This window comes from Puntigrus tetrazona, chromosome 12 (assembly GCF_018831695.1).
Source record: "Puntigrus tetrazona isolate hp1 chromosome 12, ASM1883169v1, whole genome shotgun sequence".
Classification (NCBI taxonomy): Eukaryota; Metazoa; Chordata; class Actinopteri; order Cypriniformes; family Cyprinidae; genus Puntigrus; species Puntigrus tetrazona.
Window position 1 is genome coordinate 339,176 of NC_056710.1, and position 21,723 is coordinate 360,898.

General features: G+C 40.6%; 1 protein-coding gene across 6 annotated transcripts; it reads right to left on the reverse strand.

Annotated features, from left to right (window-relative positions):
* Positions 1-1,097: 1,097 nt before the first annotated feature.
* prr12a (proline rich 12a) lies at positions 1,098-21,307 on the reverse strand. Of its 6 annotated transcripts, XR_006252248.1 has the most exons (18): positions 20,542-21,137; positions 20,221-20,412; positions 18,127-18,284; positions 15,886-16,047; positions 11,008-15,542; positions 9,808-9,993; positions 9,024-9,714; positions 7,880-8,373; positions 7,651-7,767; positions 6,592-6,725; positions 5,557-5,990; positions 4,726-4,845; positions 4,544-4,641; positions 3,458-3,589; positions 2,507-2,602; positions 1,865-2,422; positions 1,651-1,775; positions 1,098-1,436 (listed from the first exon to the last, which is right to left on the reverse strand). XR_006252248.1 is itself a non-coding variant. In XM_043254372.1 (16 exons), exons 2-16 carry the CDS (start codon positions 20,301-20,303, stop codon positions 2,288-2,290), a joined length of 7,575 nt encoding a protein of 2,524 aa, XP_043110307.1. In that variant the 5' UTR covers positions 20,304-20,412; positions 21,144-21,307; the 3' UTR covers positions 1,098-2,287. The 6 variants fall into 6 exon arrangements, 3 of the variants coding, with proteins under 3 accessions (XP_043110307.1, XP_043110308.1, XP_043110306.1); XR_006252247.1 differs by having other exon boundaries at positions 1,098-1,775; XR_006252246.1 differs by having other exon boundaries at positions 1,651-2,422.
* Positions 21,308-21,723: the final 416 nt, after the last annotated feature.

Below are 21,723 nucleotides of genomic sequence, written 5' to 3' on the forward strand. Positions count from 1 at the left end.
GCAGAGTGGTATCATCTAATAATTCTGACACATCTAGATTTCTATCTAAAAAAAAACCCTCATTACTGTCAAAAATCATGTTTTTTTTTAATTGCGCTTTCCAATGAATCTCAAACTGCAGTTTAATTATTTTTGACTAGGTAAAAAAAAAAAAAAAAAAAAAAAAAAAAAAAAACAGCTTACGCAATGAAATAACATAATAAAAGTCTTCGATTTGTAATTGCTAACGGAACCAATAATGTAGCAAGTTATTAGAGTAATGAAAAATACGTGCTCCTGGACCACAAACTCACTTTTTTTAAAATTAGATCATACAATTATGGATCAATCTAATAAAATTGATGTATGGTTTGCTAGGATAGGATAATGTGTGGCAGAGATACATCTGGAAAATCTGAAATCTTTATATATATATATATATATATATATATATATATATATATATATATATATAAAATAAAAATAAATAAAAGGAAGAATAAAAGTCACCGTTGACTTCCATAGAAGGGAAAAACAAAGAAATCTTCATTTTGATCCATGCAATTATATGCTTGGCTATTTTTACACATATAACTGCATCCTAAGGTTTTGTGGTGCAGGGTCACATAAAAAAAAATTATAATAAAATAAAATAAAATTCAGTGGCAATGTACTTTTTGACTTTGCATATTTGCTAATTTATGTACATTTTAAGTCAGAGTTGTACTTTCTGGTTACGCTTTTGGAAAACATTCCAAACCGCTTCTATTTATTATCAGAAAAAGCTAGACATTTTTTCCGTTTTATTATAATTTTTTTTAACTTCCTGGCTGGAAATACCCCGCTGCAAAGGTAAGGAATCGTTAGTGAGAAGACACAGAGAACACGCGGCGGAGAAGAACTGAAATAATAAACAATAACAGGGGAAAAGAGGAACCGCAATGAAGTCATGGCCAAAGTTCAAGAAAAAGTACATTTAGTCATTTACGGTAGTTCAGTGGAAGCCAGAAAACAAAAGATCTGACTTAACTGCGATTATCACAACAGTTACTTTCCAGTGAGCGCAGACTTCTCACCGTGAACCTGAGGAGAAAAGCGCTTGCCTCACTTGACGCAAGTTAGTTGTCGATGGTTTTATTTGTTTGTCAAATACAGGGATAGTCCATGTACAGAAGAACCGGGAGATTTTTGTCAAGAGCTGTACAATATTTACACAAAGGCTTTACTTTCGAAAGAAGCACAGTATTAGATTGTTCCAAAATAATACTCAGAATACGGACAAAAGACAAACAAATAAAAACAAATTTCCATTTTAAATAGTACTAATACATAATCCCTCCCTAATGGGAACCAGACACTTCGCTTTCGATGCCATTTATCTTCTCTGTAGAATGCACTGCGATAATACCGTTTGCGTAGCTTGAATAATTTGTTCCACTCCGTCTTTCTCTTCTCTTCTGTAACAGATAAAAAGGATAATACATTTTTTCCACGGTATCTACCCACCTTGGATGAGCGAAAAAGGAAGACAGCTCAGAATGTGGCAATAAGATCCATTTATAACATCTGAACGAACATTATTTGAACCGTTTTATATGAAGCGTCACGGGTTTGTATTGTATGTGCGAGCTCCTGTTAAAAATGTCTTTATAAATAATAAAAATGTATTACTTTAGCTTGTTTCACGTGTGTAGACTAAAGCGTTGAATGTCATCACATGTCGTTGCGCGCATCATCATCATCATCATCATCACCATCATCATCATCACCACCATCCCGTGACTGCTTTCCCCCATCTGCGCTCGTTTATAAAACAGAACCGTCATTCTCTCTTTCTCGCTCTCGTTTCGGAAAAAAAGCTGGAATAAAACTGCTATAGTCTTACAAAATTATTCGTGTAAAATTCGGTAACAGACTTCCTCCTAGCGTCGAGGCGAAGCGAAACTCCTCGTGTCAGTAATTCCCGAAAGCACAAAGACTCCACGCCGCCATATATTCCTTCAGCCGTAGCTCCGTGTACCATTTCCTTCGGATTCGGGCGAAAATTCGGTAAAAGCGGATCTCAGTTTGGTCGCATCCTTTTGCCTGAACGTTCAGGAGGGATCCTGCGCTTTTTGCGGGCATTTGTAAGGAGTTCATAAAGTTGCTGTCCTCTCCCGTCGCCGTTAAAAAGAAAGATTCGTGTAAAACCGAGGAGGAGGAGGAGGAAGAAGACAGGAGAGCTAGGCAACAATAAATCCAGCTTCTCTGTACATCGAGGCCTCCCCGATTCCTCAACGTTTCTCCTTTTCCTTGTTTCCTCTCTGCCTTAAGCTTTGGTGCTGAGGGTCATCAGCTCTAAGAAGGAGTTGAAGAGCGTCTCCAGCCAGCTCTGATTGGCCATGCACTGCTGAACAACTTCCTCTTGTCCGGGATCTTCTGAAGCCTGCTCTATAGTGTTCGTCTGAAAGAAAAAGACGGGAGAATTTCATTGAAGATTTGCACGGCGTTGGTCAGCTGCTGATGGGAAATGCCGTTCAACGCTTACCTCTTTCTTACAGTGTAAGAAAGTATGATATTTATAATGATGAAGCGAATGGTAGAGACTGTAGAGTCGACATGTTTCTGTTGACAACTTGAGGTCCTGGAGGAGACAGGAAGGGTGACATGTTAGCGTCTCAATTTGTTTCTACATCGTTAATTATTAGGGCTGTCAATGAATTAGAAATATGTTTCTTTTTATTTACAAGCATGCTAAATAAACAAAAAAAAGTATGACACTATTTCAAGTATATGTTATTAGATAATTGGCTTAAAAAAATGTCTTAATTATTGAATCATTTAATATTGCAGCCCCTGTTTATAAACTAATAAAATAAACCACTTTAAAGTCTAGGGCTGTAAAAATGTCTCTTTTGCTCCACCATGACTATATTTTTTTTGCTGAAAAATACACTAAAAATAGTAAACTTTAACAATGATAATGTGAAATAGTTTTACGATTCAGAACAAATTAAATATTTGAACATATATTTGAAAATGTCATTTATGCGTGTGATAAACTGCTGAATTTTCATAATCGTTTTTCCCGTATTCAGTGTCATATGATCCTTCCTCAAAAAAGTTTCTGATAAAAAAAAAAAAAAAAAGAAAAAAAATTGTATTTTATGCGAAAACAGTGATAATTTCTTTCTGGAGTTGTCACTTTCGATCAATTGAATTCAGTCTTGATGAATAAAAGCAGGGTTTTTTTTAAATAATAACAAAAATATGAAGCAACAGTATTAGCAAGGATTCATGAGAAAAAGATTATCATTACATTGAAGACTGGAATAATGATGCAGAAAATTCAACTTTTTTTAATCACAGGCATAAATTAAAATGAAAATTACATTAAGTTCAAAATCTACATCACTATTCATTACATTTCAAAATAAAGAAGTGGGACATTGCGAAGCTGCCGTAATCAGTTCAGATTTAGATGAAAAGAAGGTTTGACCTGTGGTTTGGAAACACTCTTTTTGATGCGGTTCAGCGTTTTCCGGTTGTAGCATTCACCACCCAGTCTGACCCTCACCATCCCCGAGTCCAGCGGCTCCGCCGTTATCTGAGGGAAGGTGTGAAGAGCATCCTGTGGAGCAGAAACGGTTGCGACAGGGTATAAACAAGGTTAAATACTAAAATCATCATTTCAGTTTAATTTGTGAATTCAGTTTGCACACATGAGAAACATTTACAGGCTGCATAAAAAGTCTGATATTTGTGATATTGAGAATTACAGTAACACAACATGAGTATTTATATCTAAATCTACTATCTCACAAAATTGTCTTGCATGAATTAGTATTTTTTGCTGTAGATGCTCACATCCCTGAATGAGTTTAATGCTTTACTCTGCCGTTCTGAAACTGTATTAAAAATTGATTTGATTCTGAAACGAGATCAAATTCACGAACATCTGCAGTGTTTTTAATTTCAATCCAGCAGCTAAGAATGCGTTGTGAACTTTATTTGTGAATATACTAGAAATCAACACAGTAAGTTTGGAAATTTTGGTAATTCAACAAACTGAATAAACACGAAACGGCTATTAATTCAGGGACAAAAGTTTGTAAGTGTAGTGTTTAGTTTATTGGCATTACTCAATGATAATATATGTAGAACAGAAATTAGTATGTAACTAGGTATTTAACTTTAAATTAATATCCTAAATTATTTTCATACGTAATATTTTGTTTATATTTTGTGGAGGAAACAGATCATATTCAGATTAACAGATAGAGGATAACAGATTATATTTATGGATTTTATCACGAAGACCATCGCTGCATTTAATAAAACTTAAGTGTTTAATCTTGTTATTATACATTCTTTTCTCCTATTTGATATTGTTCAGTGCTTTGGCACAGTCTGTATTGTTAAAAGCGCTATATGAATAAAAGTGATTGATTGATTGATTACATGAAGTGAAAAAGCGCTTGAAAGTCCTTGCTTTTCAAAACGTGGCCGCCGTTGCTAAGGGAGATGGAAGAGAATCAAAAGCTAGAAGAAAAATGAAGACAGCACAAATAATAACATGAAGTACCTGGTGTTGAGAGTTCATATTGACTCTTTTCAAAAGCTTCCTCTTCTGCTCACTCAGAAGGCTGTCGATCTTGCGCATTGGAGGAAGATATAGCTCGTCTGAAACGCAACGCAAGAAGACGGGTGAATTTCATCTCATGTTTTGATGATGACGGAGCGCTACGGTAATCGCATATGCTTTACCTTCGGTGTCCTCTAGAGCCTGAATCATATCCGGGTCGAGAGCTGTACTGACCAGCATCTCCACGTAGCTCCGGTACATCTCGCGCATTGCTCGTGTGTTCAGGCCCGCTTTCACGGAGACTGCCGGACAGACACACATCAGCTTGTAGTCACATCAACACAGCATCTTAACTCTACACCGAATACTATTCTTTCACATGTCTGGATTTTTATTCTGTGTAGTTTGCGATCGAACTCAACAAAAATGGGTCACATTTCATTTAAAAATTATTCATTTTTTTTAAATATATATATTTTACATAAAGCATGCAAACATGCATTTTATACAAAAAGGTAACATTTTTTAGACAATATTTCCACTGACAATTCCTCAAACAAAGTTTAAAATAAATAAATAAATAAATAAATCTTGATGTTTCTTAGAAAAAATGTTTCATATCTGCATACATAAGAACAAAACATAAAATCTAGGTGAAATTATTTATAATTTACTTTTCAGATTTAGAAAACAGGAATAATATAATAATATTTTATTTTATTTTAACGTTATGCATTGCATTCATTCTGTTAGAGTACGAGTTGAACTGAATCAAGCTTTTCTTTTCTATGCAAATCAGAATTTCTAAGCAAAATATAATAAATGAATATAGTTTCAAGAGATTAATCTTCCCTTATTTTTACTATTTGTTACAAATGCTTATATGTATATATAATATATATTATATAAATCATATAATACAGTTGAATAAAGATACAGATTTAAGATGACAGTGTGATGTGTTCTGTCAATTTATCACAAATGCATGACATACACGTTAAAAATATACTCACTTTCATCCTCACTTGCTGAAGAGTCCGAGTCTGAGGATGAAGGTACTTCCTTCAGCCACATCCTGCGTTTCTTGGGCGGAGGTTCAGCCTTCACCTTTGGCGGCTGAGGTTTGGCAGAGCGCTCAGTCTTCTTCTCCTGTCCTCCGCCCCTCTTCTCCTCCTTCACCTTCCCTCGTTCTGTCACCGCTGCCCGTTTCTCAGGCTTCTGAGGTGGCGGAGGAGGAGGTGAAATCTTCTTTTCTTTTTCTTTCTTTTCATCCTTCTCCTTGGTTTTAAGCACTTTTTCTTTGTCCCGCTGCTCCTTCGGCCGAATGTTGTTCTTCTCACGGCTTTCCCGCGGCTCTTTAATCTTCTCTCTGTCTTTCTCGGTCCTCTCTAAGGGAGTCTGGTTGTTGGGGGGTGGCGTTAACTTCGGGAGTGGTTGAGACTGTCTCCTTAAAAGTAAAAAACAACACCTTTACCACGCACCTCGACAGTACAAAACATGCAAACAACCCTACCTTAGATGGCTAACCATTAAGCACCATTACAGTAACTATATCAGCATCCACACCAACATATGACAAAGATCTTAACGCACTACGTTGGGGGGATTCTGATTGGCTGTCAGTTTTTGATTTTTATGCTTCTTGGTTCATTATAACCTTTACACTTACAAACGTTGCCTGAAATCTGAAAAATGCTGCCCTCACATGTAGTGCGATGAGGGAACAAGATACAACAATCTAACATTTGCACAATATCCTGTCTACAAAGATGCCTGCATCTGCTGCTGCAATCCTGTGCATGCAATTCAATGGCTGGTGGAAAAAATGACAATACTACAGGAAAGAAAGTAGATTTGGAAACCGAAAGAAGTGAAGCAACAGTATCAATAAAGCTCATTCCAATCTGTCTTAGATCATTACATATTATTCATTGGTGCCTTGGTAGTCTGAACTTATTTTTTAGGAGACGCCTTTACACTCAAATGTTGTCTATGGAGTCATTGTCTCATTGACTTGACAAGAAAGCAAGATAAAGGGGTCGAAATACCTTAGGTTGACAGTAGGTCTGTGCCAGGGCTTACGGGAACAGACCCTCACATAGTCTTTTTTGTTTATGTTTTCCAGAAACTTCACATACAGCCGCTGGTAGCGCTTTTTAGCATCCCCGAAAAAACCCAGATACTGAGAGGAAGCAGAGAAATCCAACATTACTAGTTTACAGTGACACAAAATTCTGAATTCAAAACAAAGCACAGAATTACCCATCACTCAAAGGGATAGTTCACCCAAAAATTTCAATTCTGTTACTAATTACTCACTCTCACGTTCTTACAAACAGGTAAGGCATTTGATCATCTTAGTAACACAAATTAAGATATTATTGATGAAATCTGAGAGCCTTCTGACTCTCCCAAGACAGCAAGGTAACTACTGGTTGAAATGTAATTTTATGAAGCTATAAGTTATTATTTAAGTTTTCCTTGCACTCAAGGTAGTTCCGTTGGTGAGAAAACCCTGGATAGACCCTCTCAGATTTTATAAAAAATTTATTCATTTGTGTTTCGAAGATGAATGACGGTCTAACAGGTATGAAACAACATGATGGTAAGTAATTACCGACAGAATTTTCATTTGGGGTAGCCTTTTACGTTGTGCTGATGAATACTGTACTAATATGTGGAATTCAAACTACTAGATTATTCATTTGCTTGTATCTTTTTTTCCAAAGCAATTTTAAGAGGCATTTCCATTCTCTGGGAATCAAATCCATGACCTTGGGAATATTAGCAACATGTTCTATAGTTTAAGCTACAAGAATGCCGTTTCTGAACAAAATGCTTTTGTGGTAACCACTATGTCGCTTTATGGTTACAAAGGTGTTATAAATGGTAGTGCTGTGTAGGTAAATGGGATCAACCTGTATTATTTTCCATCAGACAAAAATAAAATGTCTGCTCATTCTTTAAAATAATATTAACATCTAGAAACAAATCACAGTAATAACTTGCCAGCGCTAATAAATAAGAAGTAAAATGAAATAAACAGTAGAAATAGCTGAAACATTGCGTGCAGCTTTTTAGAAATGATGTGATCGGTCATGACTCACATTACTAGTGGCACAAAACTGTCTCTGTCCATCCTTAATCTCGGGGGAAAACTTCTGCAGCAGAGCTTTCTGTACACGCCAAATGGGAGGGGGCTCTCTTCCTGTCTGCAGGGCCAACTAGAAAGAGACACACCAAATTAAACCCACATACCACATCACAAACAATACATATGTGTATAACACACATGCTGGCAAAGATCTAAAAGAGAAACAGAACGCATCAATGTACCTTCAGACTCCTGATGTCCTCAATCCGTACCACAAACTCATCCCTCTCCCTAAAAATGCCCTCGCCTCCACTCTCGCTCTCATCCTCATCAGTCTCGCCAACAATGGCAGCGCCGCTCTGTTTCTGTGCTAAGTGCAACGGTAAAATCTGAGGCGCAGGGGGCTCTTCAGGAGAGGTAGGCTCTGCAATGGATTCCTGTACCGGAGGTGGACTGGGAGAAGGTGGGCTGGAGGAGAGAGGAGGCTCTGCAGGAGGAGGAGGTAGAGGAGAGAGGACAGGTATGGAGGAAGCTTCGGGACTAGGTGGAGACGAGGACTGTTGTGGTGGTGATTTCTGAGAGGGGGAAGGAAGGTCCTCCTGTTGAGGGAGAGGAGAGGAAAGGGGGAGGGGCGGAAGCGGTGATGGCGAGGAGGTGGAGGAGGGAGCAGGGGATGATGGGGAAACTGGTGGGAGAGACGGGGGAGCTTGGGCTTCGATAGCTTCTTTGGGTGAGTCTGCAAGAGAGAAGAGTACCTATAAATTTCCAACAGCATTAACAAAGGAACAGCAAACGAGCAATCAATTCTGTCCTAATGATGGCCTATTTTAAAGGGATAGTTCAGCTAAAACATTCTGAACATTCTGTAATAATTACTCACTCTATTGTCATTCCAAACCTTCGGAACACAAATTAAGATATTTTTGACGAAATCCAGGAGCTTTCTGACCCTCTAAAGACAGCCAGGGAACGACCACAAGACCCAGAAAGGTCATTTTAACATTGTTAAAAGAGGCAGCGTCACATCAGTCGTTCAACCTCAATTTTACTCTCTATCGTAATGCATACCTAAATATATAGAGTAAAACAAGAAATCGTTGAATGAAGTTGTTATTTTTGTTTCTTTGCACACAAAAAGTATTCTCGTGGCTTCGTAATTAATGTTAATTTAACAAAGCTCTTACTATGTTTCTGTACTTTGAAAGTGGTAGTTTCCTTGCTGTCAATGCTGCGTTATATCTTAATTTGTGTTCTCACGGGTTTCGCACAACATGAGGGTGAGTAACTAATGACAATTGAAATTTTTGGGTGCACTATCCCTTTAACAAAGGGAAGGTATTTGCAAAAGCTGCTGAATTCATCCTACTTTCCAAAAATGACTCTCACCTCCAATTTTGGGGACACTCAGCAGCTCAGTTTCTGAGGCTTTCTCCTTTTCTTCCTTGTCTTGCTCTACAACCTCGTCTACATCCTTCACTTTTTCTTCCATTTCTTCTTCTTGCTCTTCTCTTTGCAATCTTGCAGGCTCAACAGAGTGGGTGGGGGCATGCGAGGACGGGTGTGTATGAAGTGGTGGTTGAGGGCTGAGGGCTGGTGGCTGCTGTGTTGGTGTCAGTGGTTCCGGCGGAGGTGGAGGAGGGGGTGGCGGAAGTGAAGGAGGCTGCATTGAGGAGGTGAGCTGAGGAGTGTCATACAGAGCAGAGATTGCAGAGGAGATGCTCTTTTGCAGGTCCTGGTTCTTTCCGACAGAGTCCTCCTCATCGGACGAGAAGGAAGGCAATGTCTCAAGGTTCCTTTTCAGCTCTTCATCCAAGCGCTTGCATGGGCTGGGACAGCCACCCAAAGACAGTCCTCCATCACTTTCACCATCTCCATATCCAGACACAGCTGCAGCAGCTGGGGGAGGTGGCGGTTGAGGGGATAATGGGCGAATGCCTCCACTTTTCCCAGGAGACCCATCTTCATTTCCAGTGCTGTCAGCTGAGCCCGTTGACATTCCTGATGGCCTTTTTCCAGACTTAAGAAAATCTAGAAATGAGGCAACGAACCCAGTCTTCTCTGAATCTTTCTCTTCCAACTAAAAATAAAGCACAGAATTTATTGTTAGATAAAAAAGATAAAAAAATTAAATATGCTAATGAAAACACAACTCTACAATGCATTCTCATACCTCTTGGGATTTAGACTTCTTGTCTTGAGGTCTGTTCATGTCAGGCACTCCCGGAGTCCCAGGGCTCAATCCCAAAGAGGGTGCTGAACCAAGGGAACCATCTGAGAGAGCCGGATCAGTGCCTGACAAAGAGTCTGTCCGCAACAAGGCATCAGAAGATGACATGGTTCCAATAGGAAGTTTAATCTAGTAAAGGGAAACAAAACATTATAGAAAATAACTTGGAATGTTACCAAAGTTCTACTAGTACGAATAACTATGAATTCCCACAAATTTCGTTTTAGTTTTTTTGTTAAATGGTTAGATTTAATGTCATTAATTAAAAAGCATGAAACATGCAAAATATAACAGCAATTTATTGAAGGTTTACAAAAAATATATACTTATAGACCTATGCAATAGCTTTTTTTCTCTCATATTCAGTTGTATTTTTACCTAATTCTGTGTCATTAATTAAAAAGCATGAAACATGCAAAATATAACAGCAATTTATTGAAGGTTTACAAAAAATATATACTTATAGACCTATGCAATAGCTTTTTTTCTCTCATATTCAGTTGTATTTTTACCTAATTCTGTGTTTTTAATTAAATTTCTAAAATCCATTTTAATAGCTGACCAAATTTTAATAATAAAAAGCTTTTTTGAGCAGTGGAGAGTTTGAATAGAAATACTTATTTTTTTTCAGAAATACAGTGTTGTGTAAATATTACTTTTTCATAATAGTCTTATTATTAGTAGCAGTACTGTATTTACTATACTATATTTCTGTCACAGTTTCTTCAAGTTAAACCAAACTTTTATTTTGATGGGTTCATTTAAACAGAGAAACTCAGAACGTGCAATTAATCATATGCGATTCATTTTAAAAAGTATTTTTGCTTTTTAATATTCACAGTCCCAAGTCCATATCACAATTTAATTCATTGTTCAAAATTTGGCGTGACATTCCATGTTATACAGTAAATTCTGAAATTCTGTGATACCATCTGTGTTTTCTGTACTGCGGAAATCATAGTGCACTATACTAGGAATCCACAGATAATAAAATAATGACACACACTGAGAAGCAAATAATTATTTTAACGTTATAGCTAGGGAAACAAGCATGTAGGATTAAATATCCAAAACTCATCAATCTCTATCAAATTTTTGTGAGATATTTTGAAGTGATTATAGTTTTAAATTTGAACATCTTACCTTGATGGGCTTGATTGGCTCTTGATGCTGTGGCTGCTGCTGTGATTGGTGATGCATTTGCTGCTGCATGTGTTGCTGATACATCTGATTTTGGTCTTTATTGGCCATCTCCATGTCCATGATAGATTCATCCCGTCTACCTCTGCCTCTGCCTCTTCCTCTGCCTCTGCCTCTTTCAGGAACATATGCTGTTCCATATTCTCCCATCATACCCCTAGAGTGGTGAGGTTCCGGCAATGGGCGTATACGTGGTCGTCCACGTGGCCTTGGAGGCCCTTCTCTTTTAGGCTTTGTGGGCTTCCTGCCTCTTTTCTTCGGTCCATCTTGTGGCATCAACTGTGGAGGGGGACCGAGAGATGGGTAACCAAAATCTAGATCACCCATTAAAGGGCTTAAAGTTCCCCCTCCCACACCACTTGATTTGCGACAACTGGACACAAGGTCTGGTATCAGATCAGGAAGTCGGCTTCGGCTGTTGAGCCGAATGTCAGCTGGGACATCAGCCTTATCCTCATCATCTTCAAATTCATACTCCTGTGCATAGCTCTTCTTGGGCAAGGAGTTTGGATCAGGTCTTTCCTTAAGCAGATGGAAGGAACTTGACTTTAGCAGCTTCTTTGGGCGAGAGGAACAGAAGATGGGAGAGGTAAGACCCCCAGATCCAGAACCAGGTCCCCCAGTACCTCCCATTTTGGCACCAGATGCCTCCCCCACAGTTCCAGTTGTGCCCATTCCAAGGCCGGCTGGTTGAGATTGGATCAGTCCAAGTTGCTCTGTGTTGACTGTAGATGGGAGCTCATGAGTCTTTAAGGAGTCAAGATCCAAATGCATGGTTCCATTGTCAGGTTCTGAAAGATCATGGCAATACTGTCCGTACCCCTGGTCGCTGTGATGGCCAAGCATATCGTAACTTGGACCTGTATTGTCTCCTCCTCCGGGTGTTGTTTTAATTCCTTCCATTCCTTCCTGCACTGCTTGGCCAGGTGCAACCCCATCTTGTCCCTGCCCAGTTCCTCCTGAGCAAGTGGATTTGTACTCCTCTGGGCAGAACATATCCTCCATTCCAGGAAAGAATGAACGGTCCTCATCTGGAAGAAGAGCATCAGGAAAGCAGATGGATGTTAAAGGAACAAACCTCTGGCTATGTTGGCTTTGATTTTGGTTTTGATTTGATTTCACTGCTGAATTCCTGGTGTCAAACTGGGGCTCTCCTTGATGCTGCTCAAGCTGAGGTTGTGGAATCTGAGAGGGGTGAGACTGCTCTTGTTGTTGAGAAGCTGCTGAGGAGGCCTGTGAAGGAAGGTGATGATGGCTCTGCTGATTAGGATGGGAAGGGTGAGGGTGTTGATGGTGGGAGTTGGGATGTTGAGGACCTTGTGACGATTGTTGCTGTTGGTGGTGATGGTGGGAAAGGTGGTGTCCATGGGAAGTTGTCGATAAACTCATGTCTGGTTCAGGAAGATATGAGTGCAACTCTGAGGCATGGTGCTGTGTTGGATGGTGAGATGAAAGTCTTTGCTGCTCTTGTGATTGACGCCTTTCTACACTTCCTGCACTTCCTGTTCCAGAATTTCCCCTGCTTCCTTCACCTCCTGTCCTTTCATCCACCATTGCGCCCTCTTGGCTAGATGTCCGAGAGAGGGAATGCTCCAGCATGTCTAGTGAAGATACTGTGTTAGACTTAGGACGGCTCTGGTCTTGCTGCTGGGTACCATGACCATAGTGAGCAGCTGCTTCCATAGCCTGGGACTGAAGCTGGAGTTGGAGCTGGGATGTCTGGGGCTGGGAATGGGTCTCTGCTGAAACAACTCCCCCAGTGGCTTCCATAAGAGCCTGTTGGCTTACAGAATGCTGCTGTTGCTGAGGGTCTATCTTGCTGCGGGTGTGGGACAACACAGACTGCAACAAATGAGGGGATTGGTGAGACTGGTCAGTGGGAGAGTCCATAAGCGACTGTGACTGGGAGTGACGCTGTTGCTGTTGTGGTTGTTGTTGATGTTGCTGTGGATGCGACTGATGATGCTGAGTTTGCTGTTGATGTGCCTGCTGATGCTGATGGTGATGTTGCTGCACATCTGGTGTCTTGCGTATGTAAGTCATATCTCCTGAATCTTGAGGCTTTTTCTGAAGATCCATGTGCGGGTGGGAGTGTAGGTGGGGGTGGGTTGGTGTATGTGGAGTGTGTTGATGGTGAGAGGTGGAGTGTTGTGGAATGGAGTGTTGTGAATATGGGTCACCCCGCCCATAATGCACCACTGATCCCAGAGAATCGTGATGATGGTGCGGATGGGAATGTGTTTGATCCGAACTTCCTCGTCCTCCATCACTTACAGTTCTGTTGCTCTTCTGCTGTGGTTGTTGTTGATGTGGTTGTTTATGCTGCTGCTGTTGTTGCTGCTGCTGCTGCTGCTGATGTTGTTGCTGTTGATGCTGTTGTTGTTGGTGCTGTTTCTTTAGGGACATCTCCAATTGACTGTCCAGTCCAGCTCCACTCCCTGTGCCAGAGACGGCAGCATTAGAGGTGGCACTATGTGTTCGAATAACACTCTGAAGGTGATACCTCTCTTCTGAGCTTTTGCTCATCTCATAAGCAAGCCCTTTATTTCCATCCTGGGCTGGAAGTACTGGAGGCTGCTGGGTGGGTTGTGAGGAATGATGGCTTTGAGAAGCATGGTGATGGGATGTTTGAGGAGCAGGACTCTGGGCTTGAAGAAGGTGTTGGATAAGGAAATCGTCATCTACATCATCATCCTGTTGTGACCTAGACTCTGTTACACCAAGCATGCTGTTATCTGACTTTGTTTTGGGAGGACCAGAGGCGTGGTAGGGTTGTGATCGAGGTCCTCTTGTGTCAGGGTACCCTTGTGGAGAAGGCAGAAATGAAGGTGAGAGAACGGAAGATAGATATTTGTTGGATCCTGTTCCAACAGGTGACTGAGCAGGTCGTGAAGGTGCAGGAGAATGCAGACCAGGGCGGATGATTCCAGAATTGCTAGACGGAGATGGGCTTGAATCAGGGATGTGGTAAGTTCCAGCACCTCCTCCACCTCCCACGCTACCACTGCCTCCAGTTCCTGTACTGCCTCCACTACTACTACCACCAGTTGTTCCACCACTTGCTCCTGACCTAAGAAGGGCAGGTGAGTGTCCTGATGCACCATAACCCATTGAAGGACTTCCAGCACCTCCTAAGGATGGTGGCAGAGACCCATAACCTGAATCAGTTCCATATACTGATTCCGCTGAAAATGACTGACTTCCCAAATTCCCATACCCTTTAGCTACTCCAGAGGTCCTAGCTGAAGGAAGATCATGGGTCTGTGGAGAACTGAATCCCCCATATGACTGGGAAAGATGTGATGGAGGAGGCTGACTTGGAGAGAAAGACTGGGGTTGTGGCTGAGGAGGGGTCTGGCCAGTTAGACCACTCGATGACTTGACTGGAGCCACTGGGGATCCATAACCCGAGAGGCACGACTTGGGAAGGGTTTGCTGAGTGGAGTTAGAGGAGCTCTGAGGGGGCTGGGAATGTGACTGTGGTGGAGGGGGTACAGTCTGGGTTGGTGGTTGTTGTCGTGAGGATGCAGAGGCAGTAGTGGAGGTTGGAATGGAATTAGACTGACGAGCACTAGCAGGCGCTGAGGAGGAGGAAGAGGATGAAGATGAGGATGAAGCAGAAGAGGCAGAGGGTGGTGTGTGAGGGGTTCTGGAAGAGGACGCAGATCCAGAAGAGGAGTATCCACTACTGGAGCTGCTCTTAGTTCCTTTTCCAGCCCCTCCAGAGGATGAGGATGATGAGGACCCATAAGAAGGTTGGATTATCGGTCTGTACTGTTCAGTCCTGGGGGAAGGTTTATGGTCTGAGGAAGGACTGTGTTCACCCAGTGGACTGCAAGAGAGACCAGCATGGCGAGTATGAGTGGCTTGCTGATATCCTGACACCCCACAGCTAAGATAGTGCTGCAGCGGGTGAGGAGTGGATGAAGGGGCTTGTGCTGGAGAGGGACGTTGGTAGTGTTTAATTACACTGTCTTGTCTTGGTACTGTCCGCTCTTGGGATGTTGGCTGAGGTGTAGCAGGGGCTGAGGAAAATACAGAGGCACTGTACAACTGGGAGGACTGGTCCTGAAGCTGGGAGGACAACAAGTTGAACTGATGAGACGGTAAATGGCGGGCAGAAACTGAAGCTGCAGAGGAGGCTTGAGCAGACGTCACTCCAGCCCCAGTAGGATCATGACTTCCGCGATAAGCTGCAGCTGCACCCTGTGATGACAACAGGCGGTCAAAGCCCAGACTTGACTGAGAAGGTGTCTTGATGTGGAGTAAAGGATCATGGGGTGACAGGAGGCCATTTGAGGTGGGGCTGAAAGTGGGCGTGTCCTGTAAGGACAATGAGGGGGTCACACCAGGAAAGGACCGCCCAGAGAATGGCGCTGGGTGCTGATAGGCAGACAAAGCAGAAGAGGATGGGAAGGATCCAGATCCAGGAAGGGCGCCAGAGATGAATAGCTCTGCAGGGGCTGGCGTGTGCATGGCTAAAATTTGGAGAAAAAAAAAACACAAAGAAAAGACAAAAGCTAAGGCTAAGAAAACACATACTAAAATAATATTGCAAAGACAATGCTGGTTTTGACATCTGTGCACACGGAGTCATTAAAAGAGCCAATTAATATTTTTTTTATTATGTGGCTTACAAGTTGTTGCTATGGCAACAGTGTTGCCAGTGCTGGCTGAATGCACTTACAGTTTACCAGCAATTCCTCCATACATTCAACATATCTGATGCAAACAGTGACTGTGCATTCTTGGTCTGATCCTTATCAAATACGTTACTTTAATTTTGTGCAAACTTCAAATAATTCAGTAAGATAAGATTACCGGTCTGCCATGATGGAGTGCGAAACTGAGATAGGAGAGATGAAGCAGAGGGAGGTGGCTGTGGACCCCGGGACTCTAGTGCAGATATAAGGTTCATAACCGATGGATCTGGGCCTGACGGACTTGCATGGTGCAGCCCAGCATCAAAAAGTCCAGACAGGCCTAAGAAAAACACATATATGGAAAAACACACATGTAATGAACACATTTGGTAAAAACAGCATTCATTCTATACAAAAGACATATCCTCTTAATAAAGGACATCAAAAGTATTGGTGCATCTGTAAAAAGTCAATACTACAAGAAAAATATGAATGTAACAATAGGCTATCAGTTAAGGTTATGCGACAAAAAAATAAAAACTTTTTTTGCTCAATTTTGATTTTGGCTCACACAGAGATGATTTATACTCATAAATGCATTCAGTGTGAATTTGAAACATATTTCCAAAAAAGCTTTATTAAAAAATAAACCTCTAAAACAGACATAAATCAAAACAATCACTAAAGGTGTGACAAAATATCTCTAGAACAGATGTTTCCAGGTTGGTTTGTGTGTGTACCTGTGTCTCATGTTTATGCTGTGATTACTATATTTCTGGGTCAATCCATGTTAATTTTGTAACACGAACAATGCGCTGTCACTTTAATTCAGCACGTGCAGCAAAGCAAAAATAGACACGATGCGGAAACAATCTCTGCACTGCTGAAAAGAGTATTTAAAGTTAGTATAAGTTCTTTGACTGCTGCAGATGCATCGCTCCTGGAGCACACTGCCGGACCGCAACCGCCTGTAGTGTGCGCTTTGACCAGTTAACATGAGTGTGGAAAAAATATGCACCTCATATACATCACAGAGCGTCTGTGAACATGGCTTTGAGTCTGTATACTTGGTCTGTTCTGTTCTAGTGCTCCATTTAGGCTCGCTGCATTCTGATTGGTTCAGACAGCATTCTGCTGGAGGTCAGGGGTGCGGAAAGAATTGTGCTATAAAGCAATTTAGAAATCGTGCACGCTCAAATCGTGATTTTATGACAATTTCGATTAATCGCACAGCCCTACTAACGGTCTCTCTGCAAACTTTACAATACAAAATATTAAGCTTTCAAAGGCACAGATCTTGCGTGCATGCTCTAATTCCCATGCATTTCTTGGTCAACATACTTGTCTTGGAGGAGTATTGATGTAAACACAATTCATTTGGTCTTAAGTAAATGCAAACAGACCTGCTTCTCAGTCAAAACACTTACAGCAGATATTCATATATTTTCTAGTAATTCAGTGCAGACTACTTAGTAGGTTTTTTTTTATAACTTATAGCATGTGATCAACTAAAAAAAAAACTTAGTCAGAATAATGAATTTCAAATGTGAGGTTAATACAATTTATAAAGATTTTACTGATTTTGATAATGAGCAAAAATTTGCATCTGCATCCAAACTCAAGCTACTACTACAAATGTGAATTTTTAAGAGAAAAGAAAGTACTATTATTATTATTAATATTATTACACAAAACAATTATGTTTGTTGATTTAAAACAATATAACTATATATATATATATATATATATATATATATATATATATATATATATATATATATATATATATATATATATCAACATGCACTAAAACTAAGAAATTTATTTTACTCAAATTATTTATTGTGTTAAGGAAAACTAACGGTCTGATTTACCGTTCACTTTGGAGCACAAATCTAGCTTTTAACTTGAAATAAATAAAGATTTGACACTTATTGTGATAATTATCGATATTGACTGATATGAAAAAAAATTATGATAATTTTTGGTCTAATCAGCCAGCCCTAATACAAGCATTTTTGATCTACTGCTTTTAATTTGTATTTTTTTCTTATTTTTATAACTGTTTGATTACTTGTTTTAAATAACTAATCGCGGACATTAATATTTCACTTTTCAAGTTATTTTGCTGAAATATTTGGATGACACTGTTATGGACCACTGAAATTTTGGTATGATGTGTGACAAGCCTGGTTCTAAAAAAACTTGTTAATCCTTCGCTGCAAATCAATCAATCAATCACATTTTCAACAAATCAATTTTTTTCTGGGCTTGCTGTGATTAACAATATTCTGCGATCACTTATCGGTATCAATAAATGACCAGCATACATCGCGAATAAAAATGAGATGTGTGCTTCTGTGCACGTCAACCAAACCAGATGAACGTCTGAACGTAAAGTCAAAGTAATGTCACTCACCCAGGCTCCTTCCAGCTGCACCCCAAGCCCCACCCTGGCCAGATCCACCAGGATGGTGATTGGTAGCATAACCCTGCAGGGGATGGGGAGTGGCGTAGGCTTGGCGATGAAGAAGTTCAGACTCTGGATGTGATGATCTAGAGCTGCCGTACACCAAGCTGACAAAACCAGAGATCAACAGAGATCAGCATTAATTATAAATGAGGCTTGAAGCAAGTATTAAGCAGTTTTCCTATGGTAATCTCTCTACAGTAACTAATGCATAACCAAGTTTGTGAATAGGCAATATTTAAGTAGAAATGTTATTATTATACTGGTGTAATTAAATTGTAATTCAACTCTATTAGGTATTTCTAATTAGTTCAAAATTCATAATTTTCAACGGGCAAGTGGATTTATGTATCAGATGATCACAAGTTAGCTTCAAAACTGTCACTTATATAATAAATCACATCATTAAATAGAAAAGGTAAAAAGAAAAGGTATTAATGTTATTTGTTGTTGTTCATTGAGTTTAAATATTTAAAAAGAAGTAATTTAGCTTTTATAATGTGCTGTTTTGTCTTTTTTAATATTTAGATTTGCAATATCCGACATAATTACTTTTACCGGTGATTATTTACATATCTGGCGCTGAAAGATCCTAACTTATCCTTATCTTATCCATCAACCGCGACAATTTCATTCAGAACACTTCTCAGATACTAAGATAACAGGCTTCCTTATGCAATAAAAAAAATAATAAACCTGAAGAGCATTATTGATATATTGAATTTACACACTAAAAACCGCACAATAATTTTCTTAAACAATGTCTTATTCCGCAAACAGTCAGCATCGCTTTATTAACATTATTATTATTATTCTGCACAACAGAAACATAGTAAGCTATTGTTAATATATCCTATATATCTATTTTACTTGAGATCTCATTCATTCTCGTTCTCAGATATTAAAATAGGAAGACTGTGTAATAAAGCACCTGGACAGCATTTTTGGGATATTTATTATACTTGCAATAATAAAACAAATAAATGCAATATGGCAAATGAAGTGCATCCCAACAGCCACTTTCGTAGCAAATGAATGTTTTAGTTAAAAATAAAGGCCTATTATATACTGTAAATTGTTATTAACGTTTTTTTTATTATTATCTCGCCACTGAGCGCGTATGTCAGTAAAGTACTTAGAAGCCGAAGCTATTGAAATACGACACCAATTGTGCTTATTTCATGAAAATGATTTTTATTTTTACGTTTTTATCTAAGCTACGATTTGTACGTCTCGGTGTGTGACAGTGAGCGTAGCATCGAATGCTAACTCGTTAGCAAAGCAGCGCAGGTCGCTCCCATCTTCAGAAGAACGAGCGCGACAGCTAGCTTCACCGACGCCTCGACGGAAACGATGGGCGTTTTTTTATTATCTCCGCCGGCCCGAAGCAAAACCCAACGTGGGTTTTAGAGCGTTCGTTTTAGCCGAAATCAATACTAGGCCCACATGCGACAATAGCACGACGAGGTTAGCCAACGTCAGCTGAACGGGAGCGTAGCCCCTCATCATCACCATCAGAGGCCGCGTAGCATTGTTTCCACGATTTACGAACCAATGAGGAATATTTTTCCGCAAAACGCTATAACGGCACACGTGCGCTTCCGACGCAGCCGCTACGACTGATCGTGTTTTAATCGACGGGGTCGTTTGAAACGGGCAGAGCTGCAGCATCTCGCGTTCTTTTCGGCGATCTTTTCTCGCTAAGGCTTTGACCCGAGCGAGCCCCTCGTTCATCGGGGGATGCTAAACGAATCAACGAGGGGGGATCTGGACTAAAATCGTGCGAGCAGACTTCACCCCGCCCCCACCCTTTTTTTTTTCTTCCCTCTCCTCCCCAAACCGCACATTAGTCCATCAATCACACTTGAATTTCCAAAGCTGCAATCCCTCGCTTATTTGAATAACAATAGCTACACTAATACCTTCTGACATCCTACGCAAATGCGTCGTCAGAGTCAGATGCAAATGCACGGGTTTGCACGGTCTTGTTTTGTCCCAAACAGCGGACGTCGTTCTGTGTTTTCAGCATGGCTGCACGCTTACCTTGCTTTGGCTGATCTCTCGTAGCTCCATCCGGCTCCTGCGCCCAAATCACCGAAGCCAGCTCCAGGGTAATTTCTGTCCATCGCGTCGCAATAACGCGCGGCTTGGACGGTGCGAGCGAACGGTTTCGGCGCAAAACTCTCTTCTGCACAGCACGATCGCGGCCCCGTTGTCAGTTTTTAATCATTCTTCCTGGTGAGAGACGACCAAGTCCATAAGAGTGAAAAATAGCATATTGAAAAGGGAGAGGGAAATGGAGGGGAGGAGATGAGTGCGTGATAGAGGGGGTGTTCACCGACCACCTCCAAAGAAATAACTCACCTCCTTTTCAGCCTTTTCTCATTTAAAACCAGATCAAGTAATGCCATGCTCCTGGCGGGCTGCGAAGAATTCGGTTTGACCTGGTTACCGATAAATTACCGACGGACGCATATGACCGTATACGTCCTTTCCCTTGTTTCTCCTCCCCTTTCTCCGCTTACTTTACTCGTATGAAATATGCATCGAGCGAGCGAGGGCCGTTAAACGACTGCTACGTTAGGCACGCGACGATATCGCGAACGAATCCGGAGAACGGCAAACGCGACATTTAAATTCCACCCACAGCGTTGTCGCGAGCTAGCAGCGCGGGCTAGCCCTGTGTCGACGCATCAAAATAAGATGGTGCCGCCGCCGCCGCCGATGCGTTTTCGGGCAAATCCCGCTCCTTTCCCTTCGCTCGCTTCGGCTCGCGTTTCGACCCAACGCTGTCTTAAACGCGACGGTTCGCCGGAACGTCGAGCTCGAGGCCTCGCTTTTTCAAAATATTAGTCATTTTCCCTCGAAGACGCCATTTTTGAAGGCTGCTATTTCTCTCCCTTCTCCCTCCCCTCTGTCTCTCTCTCTCTCATGCTCGAGCTCACGCGTCGTCTGGTCCGCCTCACCTCCTCGAACAGAAGCGGTTCCCGGAACACATCGCTCCCTCTTATTCAACCAAAATGGCCAGAGACCGGAGAAGGGGGAGACGCTCGCAGATGCGCGACGTCTGGCCTTCAGCTGAAAAGAGCGTCATTGTGGGCTTCGTGTTGTTGCTGTGGTAAAGTCGTCCCCCCGCACCTTTGACAATGACCGTGAACGGTGACAAATCATTTAACATATGTTTACATACGCGACCCTGGGCCACAAAACCAGCCGTAAGGGTCAGGTTTTGTTTTTGTTTGTTTTTTTAAATTGAGATTTAATCATTATGTGAAAGGTGATGTATTGTTTATTAGAATAGGTCGATATTTGGCAGAGATACAAAAAAAAAAAAAAATATATATATATATATATATATATATATATATATATATATATATATATATATATATATATATATATATATATATAGGCAATATTTATATAGATTAATATATATATATATATATATATATATATATATATATATATATATATATATATATATATATATATATATATATATAACATTTAAAATTAGGGTTAGATATATTTATGGTGAGAAAT